Source organism: Salmo salar, chromosome ssa06, assembly GCF_905237065.1.
Source record: "Salmo salar chromosome ssa06, Ssal_v3.1, whole genome shotgun sequence".
Classification (NCBI taxonomy): domain Eukaryota; kingdom Metazoa; phylum Chordata; class Actinopteri; order Salmoniformes; family Salmonidae; genus Salmo; species Salmo salar.
Genome location: NC_059447.1, coordinates 38,004,677 through 38,020,450, shown reverse-complemented (window position 1 = coordinate 38,020,450; position 15,774 = coordinate 38,004,677). Strand labels below are relative to the sequence as shown.

The window sequence follows — 15,774 nt, the reverse complement described above, 5'->3', positions numbered from 1 at the left end:
CTTAGAACATTTTTTAAAAAATCCAAACTTTAGTCAAAATAACTTTATTGTAAAAAGTCATATTTAATCTGATTAGCTAGATAAAGTGGGTTAAAATCGATAGTAGAAAACAAATTCTCTGTATCTAAACCAATTTGAAGACTGAAATGAATGAAGCTGAGGGTCCCAATAGTACCTCTAAAGTACCTGTAAAGACCTTCTGTTTGAGCAAACATTTAATGTGGCGCTGACACCATAGCCTTGTTGCTGATGGATGGTGTTGAAGGAGAACAATCTCCATAGAAAGGTCAGCAGAGTTGTGTGTTAATTAAAACGTCCAGGGACAGATTGGGCTTTAATGAAGAGCCATCTCAACATGAAGAGATAGGCAGGGCTCTTGTCCTGCTGATAGGGCTGCTAAATGATCACGCTAGACAGCCAGGTTAACTCTCATTACAGGGAACAAGGCGTGGCGTAGGACCACTGGGGTTTTATTAGCTAAGTTGAATGCTTGGGAACACAATCAGTCTCCACTGAATGGCTGCAAGTGGATGCTGTTCAAAGGAATTTCTGCAAGTTTACGATGATCTATGCAGCCTCCTGTATGTTCACAAGAAACGTTAACTGGATGAATGACCGATTGGGTTCTAACCTGGGTCTCCTTTGTGTCGTGTGACACAAGTGTTAGCCCTCTAAGCTAAAGCCTAATCATAGTAAGATCAAGAGAAATGCAACATTCAAATAATGCAACCATGGATATACTGTACCTCACCACAAAAATCTTGAGAAGAAACAGATTTATTGTAAATATGATTTTAGATGTGTACAATACAATGGAGTTTCCGCTTCCCAACTTGCACATACATATATGACAAGTAATATTTCATTTTGTTAGAATACAAAATCAGTTGTGCTTCACGAATAACATGATCCACTGACAAAGAGCACCATCGTCTTCCCACTCCTAAAGGTTGGAACCAAGACCACTAGCTGCATCATGAATGCAATTCAGCCTCAGCCAGGGGCACAATTTAGTTCAATGAGGATTAGGTAGAGAATGTTTTTATTAGATTGAGAAATGAGCAAAGTTTGGATGTAAATAGTTAAATAATTTCATAGGACATGATTTAGAATCAATGGCCATTGTGTTATTACTTTACAGTATGCCATTATGTAGCATGGTGACCAGTCAGCTGGAATGTTAATCTACACGTCATGTACATGTTTTATGCTATTATATCAGTGGAAGCTATTTTAGTGAGGGAGTTATACTTCACTACTACACATATAAGTGTTACTGTAGGTTCCCTCCATGACTGAAACAGTATAATAGGTGCACTCTATCTACAATCAATGGAGCTGTGGACTTTTGCACATGTTTTAACACTGAGAAACCAGATACATTTTCTGGTGATTATAGTTTAATAAATGAACTCTGTTGGATATGATATTGTTATTGAGAGGGTCCTTTGAAGTGGAACAGTGATTTCATATCATGCTATACGGTATAATATTATGCATCAATCTGTTCATAGACCAGTCAGTATTTGGACAATTAAATCAGGTGCACATTTCATTTGGACACAAGGCACAGACTTTTTCTATGGCCCTACCAAAACATCACCTTAACTATGTACTGTACAGGCATAATAAATATGTCTCTATATTTATGACCTAAAGAATCAGCCCTTTTGCAGTCAATGCAAATTTGCAGTACTTTTCCTTACCATTTTCATTGTTGGACATTGTTTTGTATAGACAAATGTAATACACAAATATGTATCCATTTTTTTGCATCACATCATTGGTATTCTGAAGTCTTCTGTCTTATTGGTGCAAATGTTAAACTGATATGCGTTGCATATATGCCAAAAACTGCATATATGACTAGTCTAGTCTAGAAAATTCTACATACGAGTGGCTTGTGTGATGAAACAACAATACAGCGTGTTGCAGTTTGTGTGACTGTGAGTTACGTCATGCAAAATAAAGATGTGAACATATTCATTATGAGAAATGTAAGATGGTGCCTTGGTTGTTAGCATATTGCGGCAATCTACAGTATTGGTGCATTACGTTTCACTGACAATGTGATAACACACTCAAAACATATAGTTGTGTGCCTGACTATACAATACATATCTGGTTCAAATGTGGTTAAAAATCAGTCTTGATGATTGTTCCCTTAGTCTAATCCGAAAATGTCGACTTGTGTTTTTTCGTACTGTACCAACCACAAAATAAAAATACTTTTTGTCTACCTCTAATGCTTTCCAAAGTCCTAAACGTAGGGAATGTGACTCACGGCTATTCTTACCAGATCTCATGTGGTGAGTAAGAGAATGAACGACAAGCTGCTGGCTGTCACTCCTCCAGCCATTAGAGCCACTTTGTTACTGGCAGACAGACTAATGGACAGTTGAAAGCCATGGAAAGTTGAGAGGCATGATTAAGACATGCGGACAAAGTGTGGGCTGCTCTTGAATCAGTGGGCAGTGACAAACGCAACACATGGCAAATTGCATCAGAAGCCCTTTATTTAAAACGCTTTTTTGGTAAGTGTGGCATGCTAATGCGCTGTGCCGCTCGTGTGGGCTCCCAAGAATGGAGTGTTGAGAGAAAAATGTACTATTTTTCATCTGATGACGCACAACTAGCCCAATGGAAAAGACAGGCACATCTTGACCTGTGTGTTTGTACATGGGTACTCTCAGATGTTTTAGTTGGCTACTCCAGATATTCAAAAAGAAGACATTTTATTTTTATGTGTATATCTTATAAAGTTGATGAAACTGTAGATTTTATTTTTTTAAATAATAATAAGAAAAATAGGAGAGAAAAAAACGTTTTAACAATAATTAGTACATAACGTATTGCAATTTATCTTTTACAGATAGTTAAAGTTTGATTTGTGCATGCAATGACATCAACTCATGGTGATTTCAGAAGACCTTCTCTGTCTTAATCCAGGGCTTGATCTCATACTAAATGAAATCCATCCACTCTATTTACCCAGGCTGTACCTTTTATGGCTGTTTCAGGAACATCCACTACCCTTTAACATCTCTCTGGGTAGCCGTAAAGGAGCCCTCAGCAGTCTTCTACTGCCACAACAGTCTGAGATGGGGGCCTGGCTCTAGGCTCTAGTATTGATGGAGGTGGGTGAGAAACAGGCACCCCTGCACAAAATGAATCCCATGCTAATCAATTTGGGAATTATCATAAATATATGGGCAATATATTCACAAATGTTTGGGCAGTGACGTTACATGTATGGAAAGGACACAATTCCTTCTGTGTTTTCTCTATCATTGTTCTAAGGTACCAAGGTAAACACACACACACAATGCATTGTCTAATGGAAACAGAAATAAAGAATGTGAAATGATAGATGTAACTCACCATTTTCAACTGACAGTTGTGGACCTGTTTGCAAGATGAAGACATTTAAGTAAATTCCACACCTTAGACAATGGTTTATAAGACGAGCTCTTTGATTTGAACAGTATTTCATAGTTTTCTCAGAGAAAGGCACAGCCCTAACACCAGAGAGCAGAGTAGGGTGTGTATAATGTTGTGGCTACAGAACTGGTTTGGTGCAGTCTCATCCACCTCATGCTCTGTAGTTTCTGAAGGAGAATATACAGTCCATATCTGAAATTGTTACTGTTTCCCTATAGATGTAATCATGAGCCCGAGGTTCCGAGCATGAGCATTACCCACAAGTCCCCCCACAGTATATACAGTACACAACATCTGAGGAAATGTCAATCAATGTTGAAGTGAACAATGTATCCCTTCACTAACGGCTGCTCTGCTCCACTGCGTCTAGATCTAAACCTACTGGCTTATCCGAGGCGGATTCAATGGAAACTACATGAGATGATACACATTTTCAGGCCCTTTGAGATCTCAGTTAATACTGACAATAGGAAAAGTCTATTGCCACTGGGCTTTTGTACAGTTCCAGTCTCTTCCACCACTGCATGGCTCCAGGCTCATCCTGGCTAACCTGTCCATCAGAGGTCAATCATTGCTATGCTCTGCTCATTGAAGTTTTTAGTCTGACTTGCAGTATATGATTTGTTTGTATTAGTTGCAATATAATCATTAATACAGTGATGACTGAAACCTTGGAGGTTTGGAGTATGTTGTTGTGGTCACTCTCCCCCCACTGGCAGGAGTCCCACACATGCCTGTCACATGCACAGTCAGCCACACGCATTAGTTGACACATAGCACCCCTAGAGAGGGGCACTCAATCCAGGACTGCTGTTCTTCTTCAGCCTCTACAGCAACCTTCTGACCAACTCTCTCTCTCTCTCTCTCTCTCTCTCTCTCACACTCTCGCTCGCTCTCGCTCTCTCTCTCGCTCGCTCTCTCTCTCTTTCTTGCAGCTGGGGTTATAGTGGTTATAGTGGTGGGGTGGGCTCTCAGATCAGACAGTCACTTCTGTCTTGCTGTTGCTGACAAAGTAGGGCTGCGGGGGCATGTAGTGCTGGCTGCGCGAGGTGCTGTGCATCTCGTTCACCTGCTCTATGGTGCAGTGTTTCTTAGTGCCGTGGCTCTGCCGGCGGCCCACCGTCTCTGAGCCGTCCCAGTTCTTCTGCATCCCTGGGTTGGCGATGGTGTTGGAGCCATAGGCCAGAGTATGGGAGCTGCTGCTGTGGCTGCTGTGGCCCTTGGTGCTTTTGGACTTGTGTCCGTTCTGCTTTAGGGAAGGCTGTAAGGGAGGGCTGTAGGGGTTGCTGGGCTCCTGCTCTATGCGATGCATCGGGTGCATAGGGAGACTGCCCTTGGCTGCCATCTCTACCATGTGCCGCCGGTTGGTGTAGAAGTTGTCATTAACCTTCTCCGCTGGAAACAGACATACACACATACATGAGCAAAAAAACATAAATGAAAAAATATTGTAATGACAGCCATTTTGTTAATGTCATGCACAGACAATAGCAAATGTTCAGGTCTTTGCTTTGGCGAGATTTATTTAGATTAGTTGAGATATTGAAGTATTTGAGGATTTTGGACTGTTTCCAAATCTATATTTATGTACATGCAATATTAATGCCATATTAATCCTAAACTGGGGTAGATGACATATTGTCATGTGGGGTGAGGAACAGTTGAGAAAATGGTAGCTAAAGGTTTTTTAAAGGATACCGAGGTGAATAATACATTTTGCCTGAGCCGTGTTGAATGTTGTTGATATGTCCTGTATATCATCATGCCATTGGAAAATAAATGTAAATGATTTTCCCAACATTGCCATTATCATCTGGAAACATGCAGGCTTTAGCTAATAGTAAACAACCCCCTCCAGACTGGTTGGGGAGTTTGCTCTTTTCAAAGCTGGCTGTGTGCACAGTTGTATTGTAATATGCAAATTAATATGTCCCTGAGCATTCTGGAATGTTTACTTGATTTCTATAGTATATTTGATGCTTTGTGTATAATATATCCTTTAACTATCGGACATCATTTGCCCTTAACAGCCACTGACATTGTTACATGGTGTCATTTGACATGTCCAGTCTGGTGCAGACCTGTTCTGAAAACATTATCCCCTCACTAACACCATACTCTACAGCGTCAGTCATTTCCCTGTGTGACATTTCAGACTTTCTAATTAAATGTCCTGCCGGTGACCTTTAATCTGTTATGATACCCTGGTGGGCGGAGGGAGAGGCAGACGGCCTCAGCCTCAATGTTCTGGATCGGACACCGCCACATTAGCGCGAGACTCGTCTCAAACCAGGGAGGAGCAGTGCAGAGCTCCCTCTGAACAATGTGCTTTCATAGCGTACACATCAATTGCCCACAGCTTAATACACATCAGAGAATCAGAGAGGAGGGAGGGGACCACATTGGTTCACATAGACTCAACCCAAACAGTTTAATAAGTTTCCCCACCGGCACTCATTCCTCTGTTCTCCCTCCCATCCCCTAGTCACCGGGCAGCTCTCATTAGATACACTACCGTTCAAAAGTTAGGGGTCACTTAGAAATGTCCTTGTTTTTGAAAGAAAAGCACATTTTCTGTCCATTAAAATAACTTCAAATTCATCAGAAATACAGTGTAGACATTGCTAATGCTGTAAATGACTATTGTAGCTGGAAACGGCAGATATTTTATGGAATATCTACATAGGCCCATTATCAGCAACCATCACTCCTGTGTTCCAATGGCTAGTGTGTTAGCTAGTCCAAGTTTATCATTTTAAAAGGCTAATTGATCATCAGAAAACCCTTTTGCAATTATGATTAAAGAAGCAATAAAACTGGCCTTCTTTAGACTAGTTGAGTATCTGGAGCATCAGCATTTGTGGGTTCGATTACAGGCTCAAAATGGCCAGAAACAAAGAACTTTCTTCTGAAACTCGTCAGTCTATTCTTGTTCTGAGAAATTAAGGCTATTCTATGCGAGAAATTGCCAAGAAACTGAAGATCTCGTACAATGCTGTGTACTACTCCCTTCACAGAACAGCGCAAACTGTCTCTAACCAGAATAGAAAGAGGAGTGGGAGGCCCCGGAGCAAGAGGACAAGTACATTAGAGTGTCTAGTTTGAGAAACAGACACCTCACAAGTCCTCAACTGGTAGCTTCATTAAATAGTACCCGCAAAACACCAGTCTCAACGTCAACAGTGAAGAGGCGACTCCGGGATGCTGTCCTTCTAGGCATAGTTCCTCTGTCCAGTGTCTATGTTCTTTTGCCCATCTTAATCTTTTATTTTTATTGGCCAGTCTGAGATATGGCTTTTTCTTTGCTACTCTGCCTAGAAGGCCAGAATCTCAGAGTCGCCTCTTCACTCTTGACGTTGAGACTGGTGTTTTGCGGGTACTATTTAATGATGCTGCCATTTTGAGCCTGTAATCAAACCAACAAATGCTGATGCTCCAGATACTCAACTAGTCTAAAGAAGACCATTTTTATTGCTTCTTTAATCGGGACAACAGTTTTCAGCTGTGCTAACATAATTGCAAAAGGGTTTCCTAATGACCAATTATGTGCTTTTCTTTCAAAAACAAGAACATTTCTAAGCGACCCCAAACTTTTGAATGGTAGTGTACGTTTCACCACAGTCTTTATATCCCCTAATGATCCGTCTGCAGCTTGACGCCTCTTCACTAGATTAGCAGCAGTCAGATAAGTTTCATCTGATTGTCTATGATGTCACAGAGAGAATCTGGTGAATGTTCCACATGCCTGCCGCCACATCATCCTCTGTGGGATTGTGCCTCTGCAACTCTGACAGCTGCCATCTCATCCAGCCCCATTTATGGCGAGGGCCTTTGAAGTTCCTTTAGTTGAATCAGGCAGAATCCATAAAGAGACCCCTGTTTAATTAGGGTGATAAACACTATCAAATATGTCTCCATCACTTCTTTTAATTCCCCATCAGAAGCAGAGCTGGTTTCTGATGCCTGTCTCTCTGGTTTATTAATCCGAGCGTTTATCTGCTCTGCTAGCTCACTCGCCTGTTTCTCTTATTGGTCTATGGAGAAAACGACTGACTGTTTGAGCATCAATCAGTGTAAAAAAAAAACTTAGAGATAAAGTCAACATGCTTAGACATTGCTTTCCTGTGAGCCTAATTAATCATTCCCTTTTTCTATATTTCAGAGGCATTAGTTCAGCACCATGGCATTTTGCTTCAAATGGAGAGGCAAAGATAACAGGGAAAGTCTCTGACATAACTACATGACGAGGAAATCAACAATATCCCCTGGCACATGACAGCCATACATAAATTAGAATCCCAATCTAATTCACTGTCTATGGCATACACACAATACTGAACTTGCAGAGATCTTCATGTAGACTTGTATCCTAAATGAACGCATCAAAGAGAAGGCTGCTTGCAGAATTGTCATGTTCAACTCAATTATAATTACAGCTTTTTGGAGAATGGCATGAGAAATAATTAGCCTAGTGTTTACAGCCAGAAGAGCGGCAGGCAGATCCAAAATGTCTTCAGACACCTCCCTGATGGGGCTCCCGCTCCTTTATAATTTAGCCAGTTCAGATTGTAAATGTCTGTGAGAAATCCAATTCTGTGACCTTACAAAATCACTGGGGGGACAGCGGGAGAGAATAATTCATTGCTAGATTTTGGTTGATCATTTCCCAAACCTTGGATTTAGCACTCAGGGAATTTAGAGGTGAGGCATAAGACACATTGCAGTAAACAATGCTTTTCCCTTGTGCAGGGGGTGGGTCAAGCTGTGATGTTTAATTTATTATACTTGCCCTCGCTAAATGTTATAGAAAATCTATTTCACAATATAATGTTGAAGGATAACTGAAGAGACATGGTTTCATGATCCTAATATCAGTTATGGGTTCAATGAGATCTGACTCTCAATGTAGACCTTCACTAGTTGATGTTGGTACTGTAACAGTGGCTGTCCAACATTTCACAAGCTTCTTCATTTATGATTTGCAGCAGCAAAACTATAGGTGATAAGAGCAACAAAGGCAAAGCAATGGATAGCCTTGAGACATGAAATTTGAAAGGCAAATCAATTACAGTAATTTTCCTAAAAGCGAGGTTATTTTCCTCCCTTTCTGAAAGGCAAAATTCTACATCTGTTATCCTGTCTAATTAGAAATAAACCGTTAACACAGTGTAAATATTTTTGTTGAGAGCCTCTCTTTCTTTGAGGTTTTTCTTTAAACGGAAAGTGTCACATAAACATAGTGTCTCTCAGTAAGTAACCATACAGCATGCTAGGATAGAGACGGAGACCAGGCTAACTGATAATTACAGCAGGCAGCAGAAAATATCTACACTAGCTGCTTGGTGTTTTTGCTCATCATTCCAGATCTCCATTGTGTTAATTAGCCCACATTTAATCATGTAATTTGAGTGTGATTACATGGAAGTTCGACACTTCAGAGGCGTATGCTCATTTGCGATCTCGGCTGATATTCTAATCCTCACGTCCTCTTTTATGAGAAGAGATGCCTTCAATTTAACAGATGGCCAAATAAATACTCTACCATTCCCATCCATTTCAGTGGAATGGTTTCCCTTTCTCACATGCTATAGGTATGCATGGCATGTACAGTACCAGTTAAAAGTTTGGACACACCTATTCATTCAAGGGTTTTTCTTTATTTTTACTATTTTCTACATTGTAGAATAATAGTGAAGACATCAAAACTATGAAATAACACACATGGAATCATGTAGTAACCAAAAAATAAGAATGGTGCCGGAGAGGATGGCTGCCGTTTGATTGGCTCTTAACCAACCGTGCTATTTTGTTTGTTTTTAAGCATTTCACTGTAAGGTCTACACCTGTTGTATTCGGCGCATGTGACAAAGAAAATTAATTAGATTTGATTTGAAAAGTGTTAAACAAAATATATTTTAGATTTTAGATTCAAAGTAACCACCTTTTGCCTTGATGACAGCTTTGCACACTCTTGGCATTCTCTCAACCAGCTTCATGAGGAATGCTTTTCCAACAGTCTTGAAGAAGTTCCCACATATGCTGAGCACTTGCTGTCTGCTTTTCCTTCACTCTGCGGTACAAGTCATCCCAAACCGTATAAATTGGGTTGAGGTCGGGTGATTATGGAGGCCAGGTCATCTGATGCAGCACTCCATCACATGCCTTGGTCAAATAGCCCTTACACAGCCTGGAGGTCTGTTTGGGGTCATTGTCCTGTTGAAAAATGAATGATAGTCCCACTAAGCGCAAACCAGATGGGATGGTGTATCGCTGCAGAATTCTGTGGTAGCCATGCTGGTTGTGTGCCTTGAATTTTAAATAAATCACAGACAGTGTCACCAGCAAAGCACCCCACACCCTCACACCTCCTCCTCCATGCTTCACGGTGGGAACCACACAGGCGGAGATCATCACCTACTCTGCGTCTCACAAAGACATGGCGATTGGAACCAAAAATCTCACATTTGGACTCATCAGACCAAAGGACAGATTTCCACTTGTGTAATGTCCATTGCTTGTGTTTCTTGGCCCAAGCAAGTCTCTTCTTCTTATTGGTGTCCTTTAGTAGTGGTTCCTTTGCAGCAATTCGACCATGAAGGCCTGATTCACACAGTCTCCTCTGAACAGTTGATGTTGAGATGTGTCTGTTACTTGAACTCTGTGAAGCATTTATTTGGGCTGCAATCTGAGGTGCAGTTAAGTCTAATGAACGTATGCTCTGCAGCAGAGGTAACTCTGGGTCTTCCTTTCCTGTGGCAGTCCACATGAGAGCCAGTTTCATCATACCGCTTGATGGTTTTTGCGACTGCACTTGAAGAAACTTTCAAAGTTCTTGAAATTTTACAGATTGACTTAACTTCATGTCTTAAAAAGTAATGATGGACTGTCATTTCTCTTTGCTTACTTGAGCTGTTCTTGCCGTAATATGGTATTTGACCAAATAGGGCTATCATCTGTATACCACCCCTACCTTGTCACAACACAACTGATTGGCTCAAACACATTAAGAAGGAAAGAAATTCCACAAATTAACTTTTAACAAGGCACACCTGTTAATTGAAATGCATTCCAGGTGACTACCTCATGAATCTGGTTGAGAGAATGCCAAGAGTGTGAAAAGCTGTCATCAAGGCAAAGGGTGGCTACTTTGAAGAATCTCAAATAGAAATTATATTTTGATTTGTTGAAAACTTTTTTGGTTACCACATGATTCCATATGTGTTACTTCCTAGTTTTGATGTATTCACTTATTCTACAATATAGAAATTAGTAAAAATAAAGAAAGATCCTTAAATCAGTAGGTGTCTCCAAACGTTTGACTGGTACTTATATTGTACTGTGAAATATATGCATTTCGTTAGATTTGAAATGATGATTAAATTATATATTACCCCTTTTGATTAGCTGATGAAATCTGTTTAGCTATTTTGATTATGAAGTTAATCAGAGAAGCTGCTCAGCGCTTATTCCTATATTCCCATATCCTCATATCTTAGAATGAGCAATAAGTGTCTCTTACCGACAGCCTTGAGGGAGGCGTACTTATTGAGCTCTTTCCCAGGTTGCTGTTGCTCATAGGGGCTAGTGATCTGTCCCATGGAAGGGTAGGGGTGGGGAGGAGACCCTAAGCCTGGCATTAGTGATGATCCTGGACCCACACTGTTCATCTGATTAGCCTCTGTAGGGAGAGAAAGAGAAAGATGGCAGAGAGAGAGGTGTCAGTCTGGCAGAAAAAGTAAAAAATGTCATTAAATATTGATGTTCCATCTGAGTGATTGAGATTATGGGCCCATATAAATGCTACAATGTATTTGCAAGTTAGCAAATTTGATTGTGCACTGTTGTATTGTTTTTCCACTTAAGTGAGGCAATATTTTTTACCTTTTACGGCAGTGGGCTAAATAAGGGTCACACAGTGTTTCTTGGTAGTCTTAAACATATCTACTTTGAAACCTCCCTCACATGGCAAAAAAAAATAAAACACCACTATAATGTCAGATATAGTTGAAATGTACTACATTTTGAGTTTGCATCCCAATATTACACTTTATATACATCACATAAGACCATTTGACATAGAATCACCGGATTTTCGGTGACATATAAAAAGAAATGTTTATAGATTTTGAAATGATGAAAAAAATTAATAACATTCTATCCACGAGGCCCCTAGGTAATTTGGCTGCATGAAAGGGCTATCGGCAGTATTTTTGAAATCAGTGTTTCTTCCTTCCTGTCAGTGGTGAGATGTAAGAGCTGGTGTCTCCCAGGAAAGCTGTGGAAGTCGAGACCTGATAGTGTAAGCTGCCTACGTGAGGTCTATCTCATTGACCTGCCAATACAATTGTTATAGTCTCTTCATGTTAGCCCCGGGATACAAATCATTAACCGTCCATCGCTCCGAGCTAGATGGCTCATCTAGCCAGCTCACTGTGCTAATCCTCTTCCAATCGAATCTCTTTGGTTTCCTCCAAACAAGCCTCAGCCAAAACCAACAGCAACGTAGCTCAGCCCCCAGCTGATATGTCTCTCAATAGGCCTGATAGAAATCAATTTGACAGATGGATAAGAATGGACAGAGGTAATTGTTTCAGATCCTTGGTAACATTGCACCCCGTGCTGGTTGGCCCTCCCTGGGGACTCAGCTGGAGAGAGAGAGTGTGATGACTGCTCTTTATAAGATGGTACTAATCCAGCATCCAGCATGCAGACATCTGCTTAATTGAGGAGTGCATGGAACCATGGCAAATTGACTGGCCCCCTGCCTGCTGGCATGGCAGCGCAACCAGATGTTGTGGGCATCATTTTCAACTGGCCCCGCAGGACCCAAAGGAGGTCAGGAGACAGCAGACTGCACCCACGCCCAGGTGTCAGTTTGGGGGACGGTGAATGCCACCTTAATAACTCCAGCAATACTACAGTAGCTATCTACAGTAGAATATCACTAATGTAAAGTTAACTAATTGCTCAATATTGATATTGTGTGTAATAGCAGAGTTCCATAAAATGCATTCCCCCAGTTTGGCTGTAGCAGTTACTGATTGGTCAAGGTATTACTGTACATCCATTCAGCCTATGTTGTTGTTGTATCTGTATTCATGTTGCACATGTAAACATAACTCTCTTCCATTACTGATGTCCACAGCCAATGTGAGGAACAATACCAGCACCTTGAGAAAGTAGAGTCATTGTAGTAGACATTGTAAGTGCCCATAAACTGCTGCTTGGGCATGTTGAGAACACTAATGAGTTTTCAAAGTACAAGCAATCTGTTGAGCAGCAGATTGAACCTATGGCACGAAATGAACCTATGGCACGAAGTAACAATAGCTTCCTATGTATGACCACATATTCAACAAGTAAAATAGAATGGTCCAGCACTGCTTGAAGGTCTGGATTAATTTGAAGGCTACTACAAATTGTAAATAACATCTGTTAGAAAAAGGGAAAATAATGATCTGACTTCTTATGGGCCCTGTCCTACATTAGATATTCATTCAAGTCTACAATCTTTTTGATTTTTACAGCACCATCAATAAGTAACTGCGTAATATAAAAGCAATATTAAGTAACTGTTTATTATTATTATGATTAATCAAAAGACAAAGGTCATTCAGTTATTATTTATAGTGAACAAGTATTCATTAAAAAGAGTAGATGAAAAGGAGTTACCTTGACTGTACCTTTGAGACTGTGATAAATGAAGAACTATAAACGTCTGCTTTGGAAAATAGAGATGAGAACCTCCAGTTCATTACTCATCTCACAGATAGTAGAAGAACTGGCAACATTTACTCCAGTGTGAATGCTTTTTTAATATATAATTGTTGTGTTCTTACTACGACACAAACAGTAATACATTATACTTGAAACAGAGATAACATTGACATGACTTTATCGTTCAAACTCAAGTTCAAGCACAGTGCATTCATTCGCAGGCGCAGGACTCAGTTAGTATCAATGCTCTAGGTTCCACAATAACAACATACAGTAGTGCCTATGATAAATGCTGTGTAATAGTATCACACTATATCATACTTAACAATAATTATGGCCAGAATTCAATCATATCTACAGTGTGACCACCCTCCTTTGTTTCCCCAATCATGATGATCAAAACAGGCTGTCAACTTGTATGTTACACATAATAACTGGCCGTGATTAATGGCATATTTGCGGAGGCACACTGAGGCCAATTAACAACTTAACAACTCTTTTGCAAGTCAACAGGTCAACATGTTCTGAGAGCAGATTTCTCTGGCAAGTTTACACTTCAGTAGATTGCCAAAGGGAGGCTAAATGGTGAAAAGAACATACAATCCCCATTACTTATGCCCCAAATCTTACCAAGCAGTTCGCATAATAGGACTCACATCTTGTTTTAACTCGATGCTACTGTACACATACATCTCTCTTCTGCAGTGATGGTATGAGGGGAGAATCCAGACATGACGATCACTGAGTAGTCAACATCAATGTTTGTAATGATACAGATTTAATCAAATAAAATGTCTTATCTGTAAGATCTGTTGCAGTATAATACCTCATTTTATTGTTGCCATGCAACATCTAATCAGGCACACACACCACAGTGTGAAAAGCAAAGAGCCTCTTTTGCTCGGTTTCATGTTAGTTAGTTGATAAGGAGGTCAGTGGACGTGGAACCCTGTTTGTCAGTGCTGCAACTAGTACACAATATTCCATTCTAATTAGCTCCACAGCTAATATACTAAATACATTTGCATTTACACATTTAGCTGAACACTGTCATCTGCTTTGGACAGTGGACAATGAACCGTGAAAGAAATGGATCCAATCAAATCAAATCTAGGCTAAAATGGTTCCGTCTGTCTGGGAAAAGACTGATGCCAAGTGGACTGAAATAGATGTTCTGATTTGGAACAGGGTCTTGGTAGCAATGACCATTCGTCAGGGAAGAGATGTCAGCTATCGCTGAAATGTCACCAGAGCTTTTGTTCTCCTCGTCTTCCCGGCTGGCAGGCGATTTGATTGGATTCTAGTCTATTTTTCCCAGACAGTTACTTAATGAATATGCCAGCTTTAGTTACGCATGCTTCCTGGCTCATGACTCAGCAGCGGCCACTGGAAGGTTTCTCTTCTCCAGATGATGAACACAATCATTGCTGGATCTACAGGTCCGAAAGGCTGAAGGCAGCAGCGATGTAAGAAAAGATGTCTAGTCTGACTAGTCTGACAGCCGGGCCAAGAGGGCTGTAGCCAACAGCAGGTGCATTAATCCATTTTGGTTGGAGAGGAGAGAAAAATAGGTTTCATGATAAGAAAAGTTGCATGATCTTTCAGAAGTTCTGAACCAAAATGTATAAATGGACGGCTTGAAATCAACGTATCCCCAGAAAAATACAGCACCAACTGCAAAAAAAATTGCTGTTCAAAATCAACTTTTGTTTTCATAAAAATTAATTATGAAGTTGACCCTCTATGTTTATTTCGTGCTTATCCACAGGGGAATAAATATGAAGAATGGGAAAAGTTCATAGAAACTACCCTAGCAACTTGCCCACCAGATTTGGACCTAAAGGTTCCCTGAGGGCTACTGACTATGATAATCAGAAACTTTGGAAATTCTTATGAAATACTGCACTGCCACCTGGAAACATATTCCCCCTGCTGCACAGTGGTCCCAATAGATACGCTCCAACAGGAGATGGTTCAGGAACAACAGGGCAGTAGAGCTTTCAACAGAGGTCTGGAGGGACCCCAGCATGAATGAATGATGATTGTTGAAACGTTCCAGTGTTTTCTGTGGGAAAAGACGAGGGTTTAAAGAGGAAGAGACCATTGCACAGAACTACAATATACTTTAAAGAGAGAAGGACTACTGTACTCTTCTCTGCCACTGAAAAATAAAAGATGGTACAACTTTTTTAACAAGTATCAACTTTTAGTTGTTCAGAGTCCACTATGCCATGGTGCAGCCTCTCCATGATAATAAAAAATAGAATAATAGTGAAATAGGCTAATTAAAAGCTAATTTCCCACCGGTCAAATAGATGTTTCCGTGCTGTGCTAATTACTTTGCAAAAGACCATGAAATGATCCGTGTTGTCTCATTAAAAGACATATACAGGGAAGCTGTATAGGTATGGCTCTGTGACTAGGTGAAAACAATGAGTGGTTTTCAAGAATCCTTGTTCTCTGAAATTACCCCACCTCTGGAAATCTGGAAATCTGAAGTACAAGCTGTTTCTTTGGCATTGAGCTGCTAATTTAAGTAGTAATACATCTGTCCCTCCATTGTCTGTGTACAATGGATAAAATCCAATTTCATCTGCCAGACATTGGTCCTCTTTA

General features: G+C 40.4%; 1 protein-coding gene across 1 annotated transcript in view; it reads right to left on the bottom strand.

Annotated features, from left to right (window-relative positions):
• Positions 1-798: 798 nt before the first annotated feature.
• The window catches only part of LOC106607398 (protein shisa-9B), a 31,800-nt gene continuing 16,824 nt past the window's right edge, over positions 799-15,774 (bottom strand). Inside the window, exons 3-4 of the mRNA XM_014204320.2 lie at positions 10,961-11,119; positions 799-4,836 (exon numbers count right to left, since the gene is read on the bottom strand). Of these exons, the coding sequence (XP_014059795.1) occupies positions 4,418-4,836; positions 10,961-11,119 (578 nt within the window). The 3' untranslated portion in view covers positions 799-4,417. The remainder of the gene's footprint in view (positions 4,837-10,960; positions 11,120-15,774) is intronic.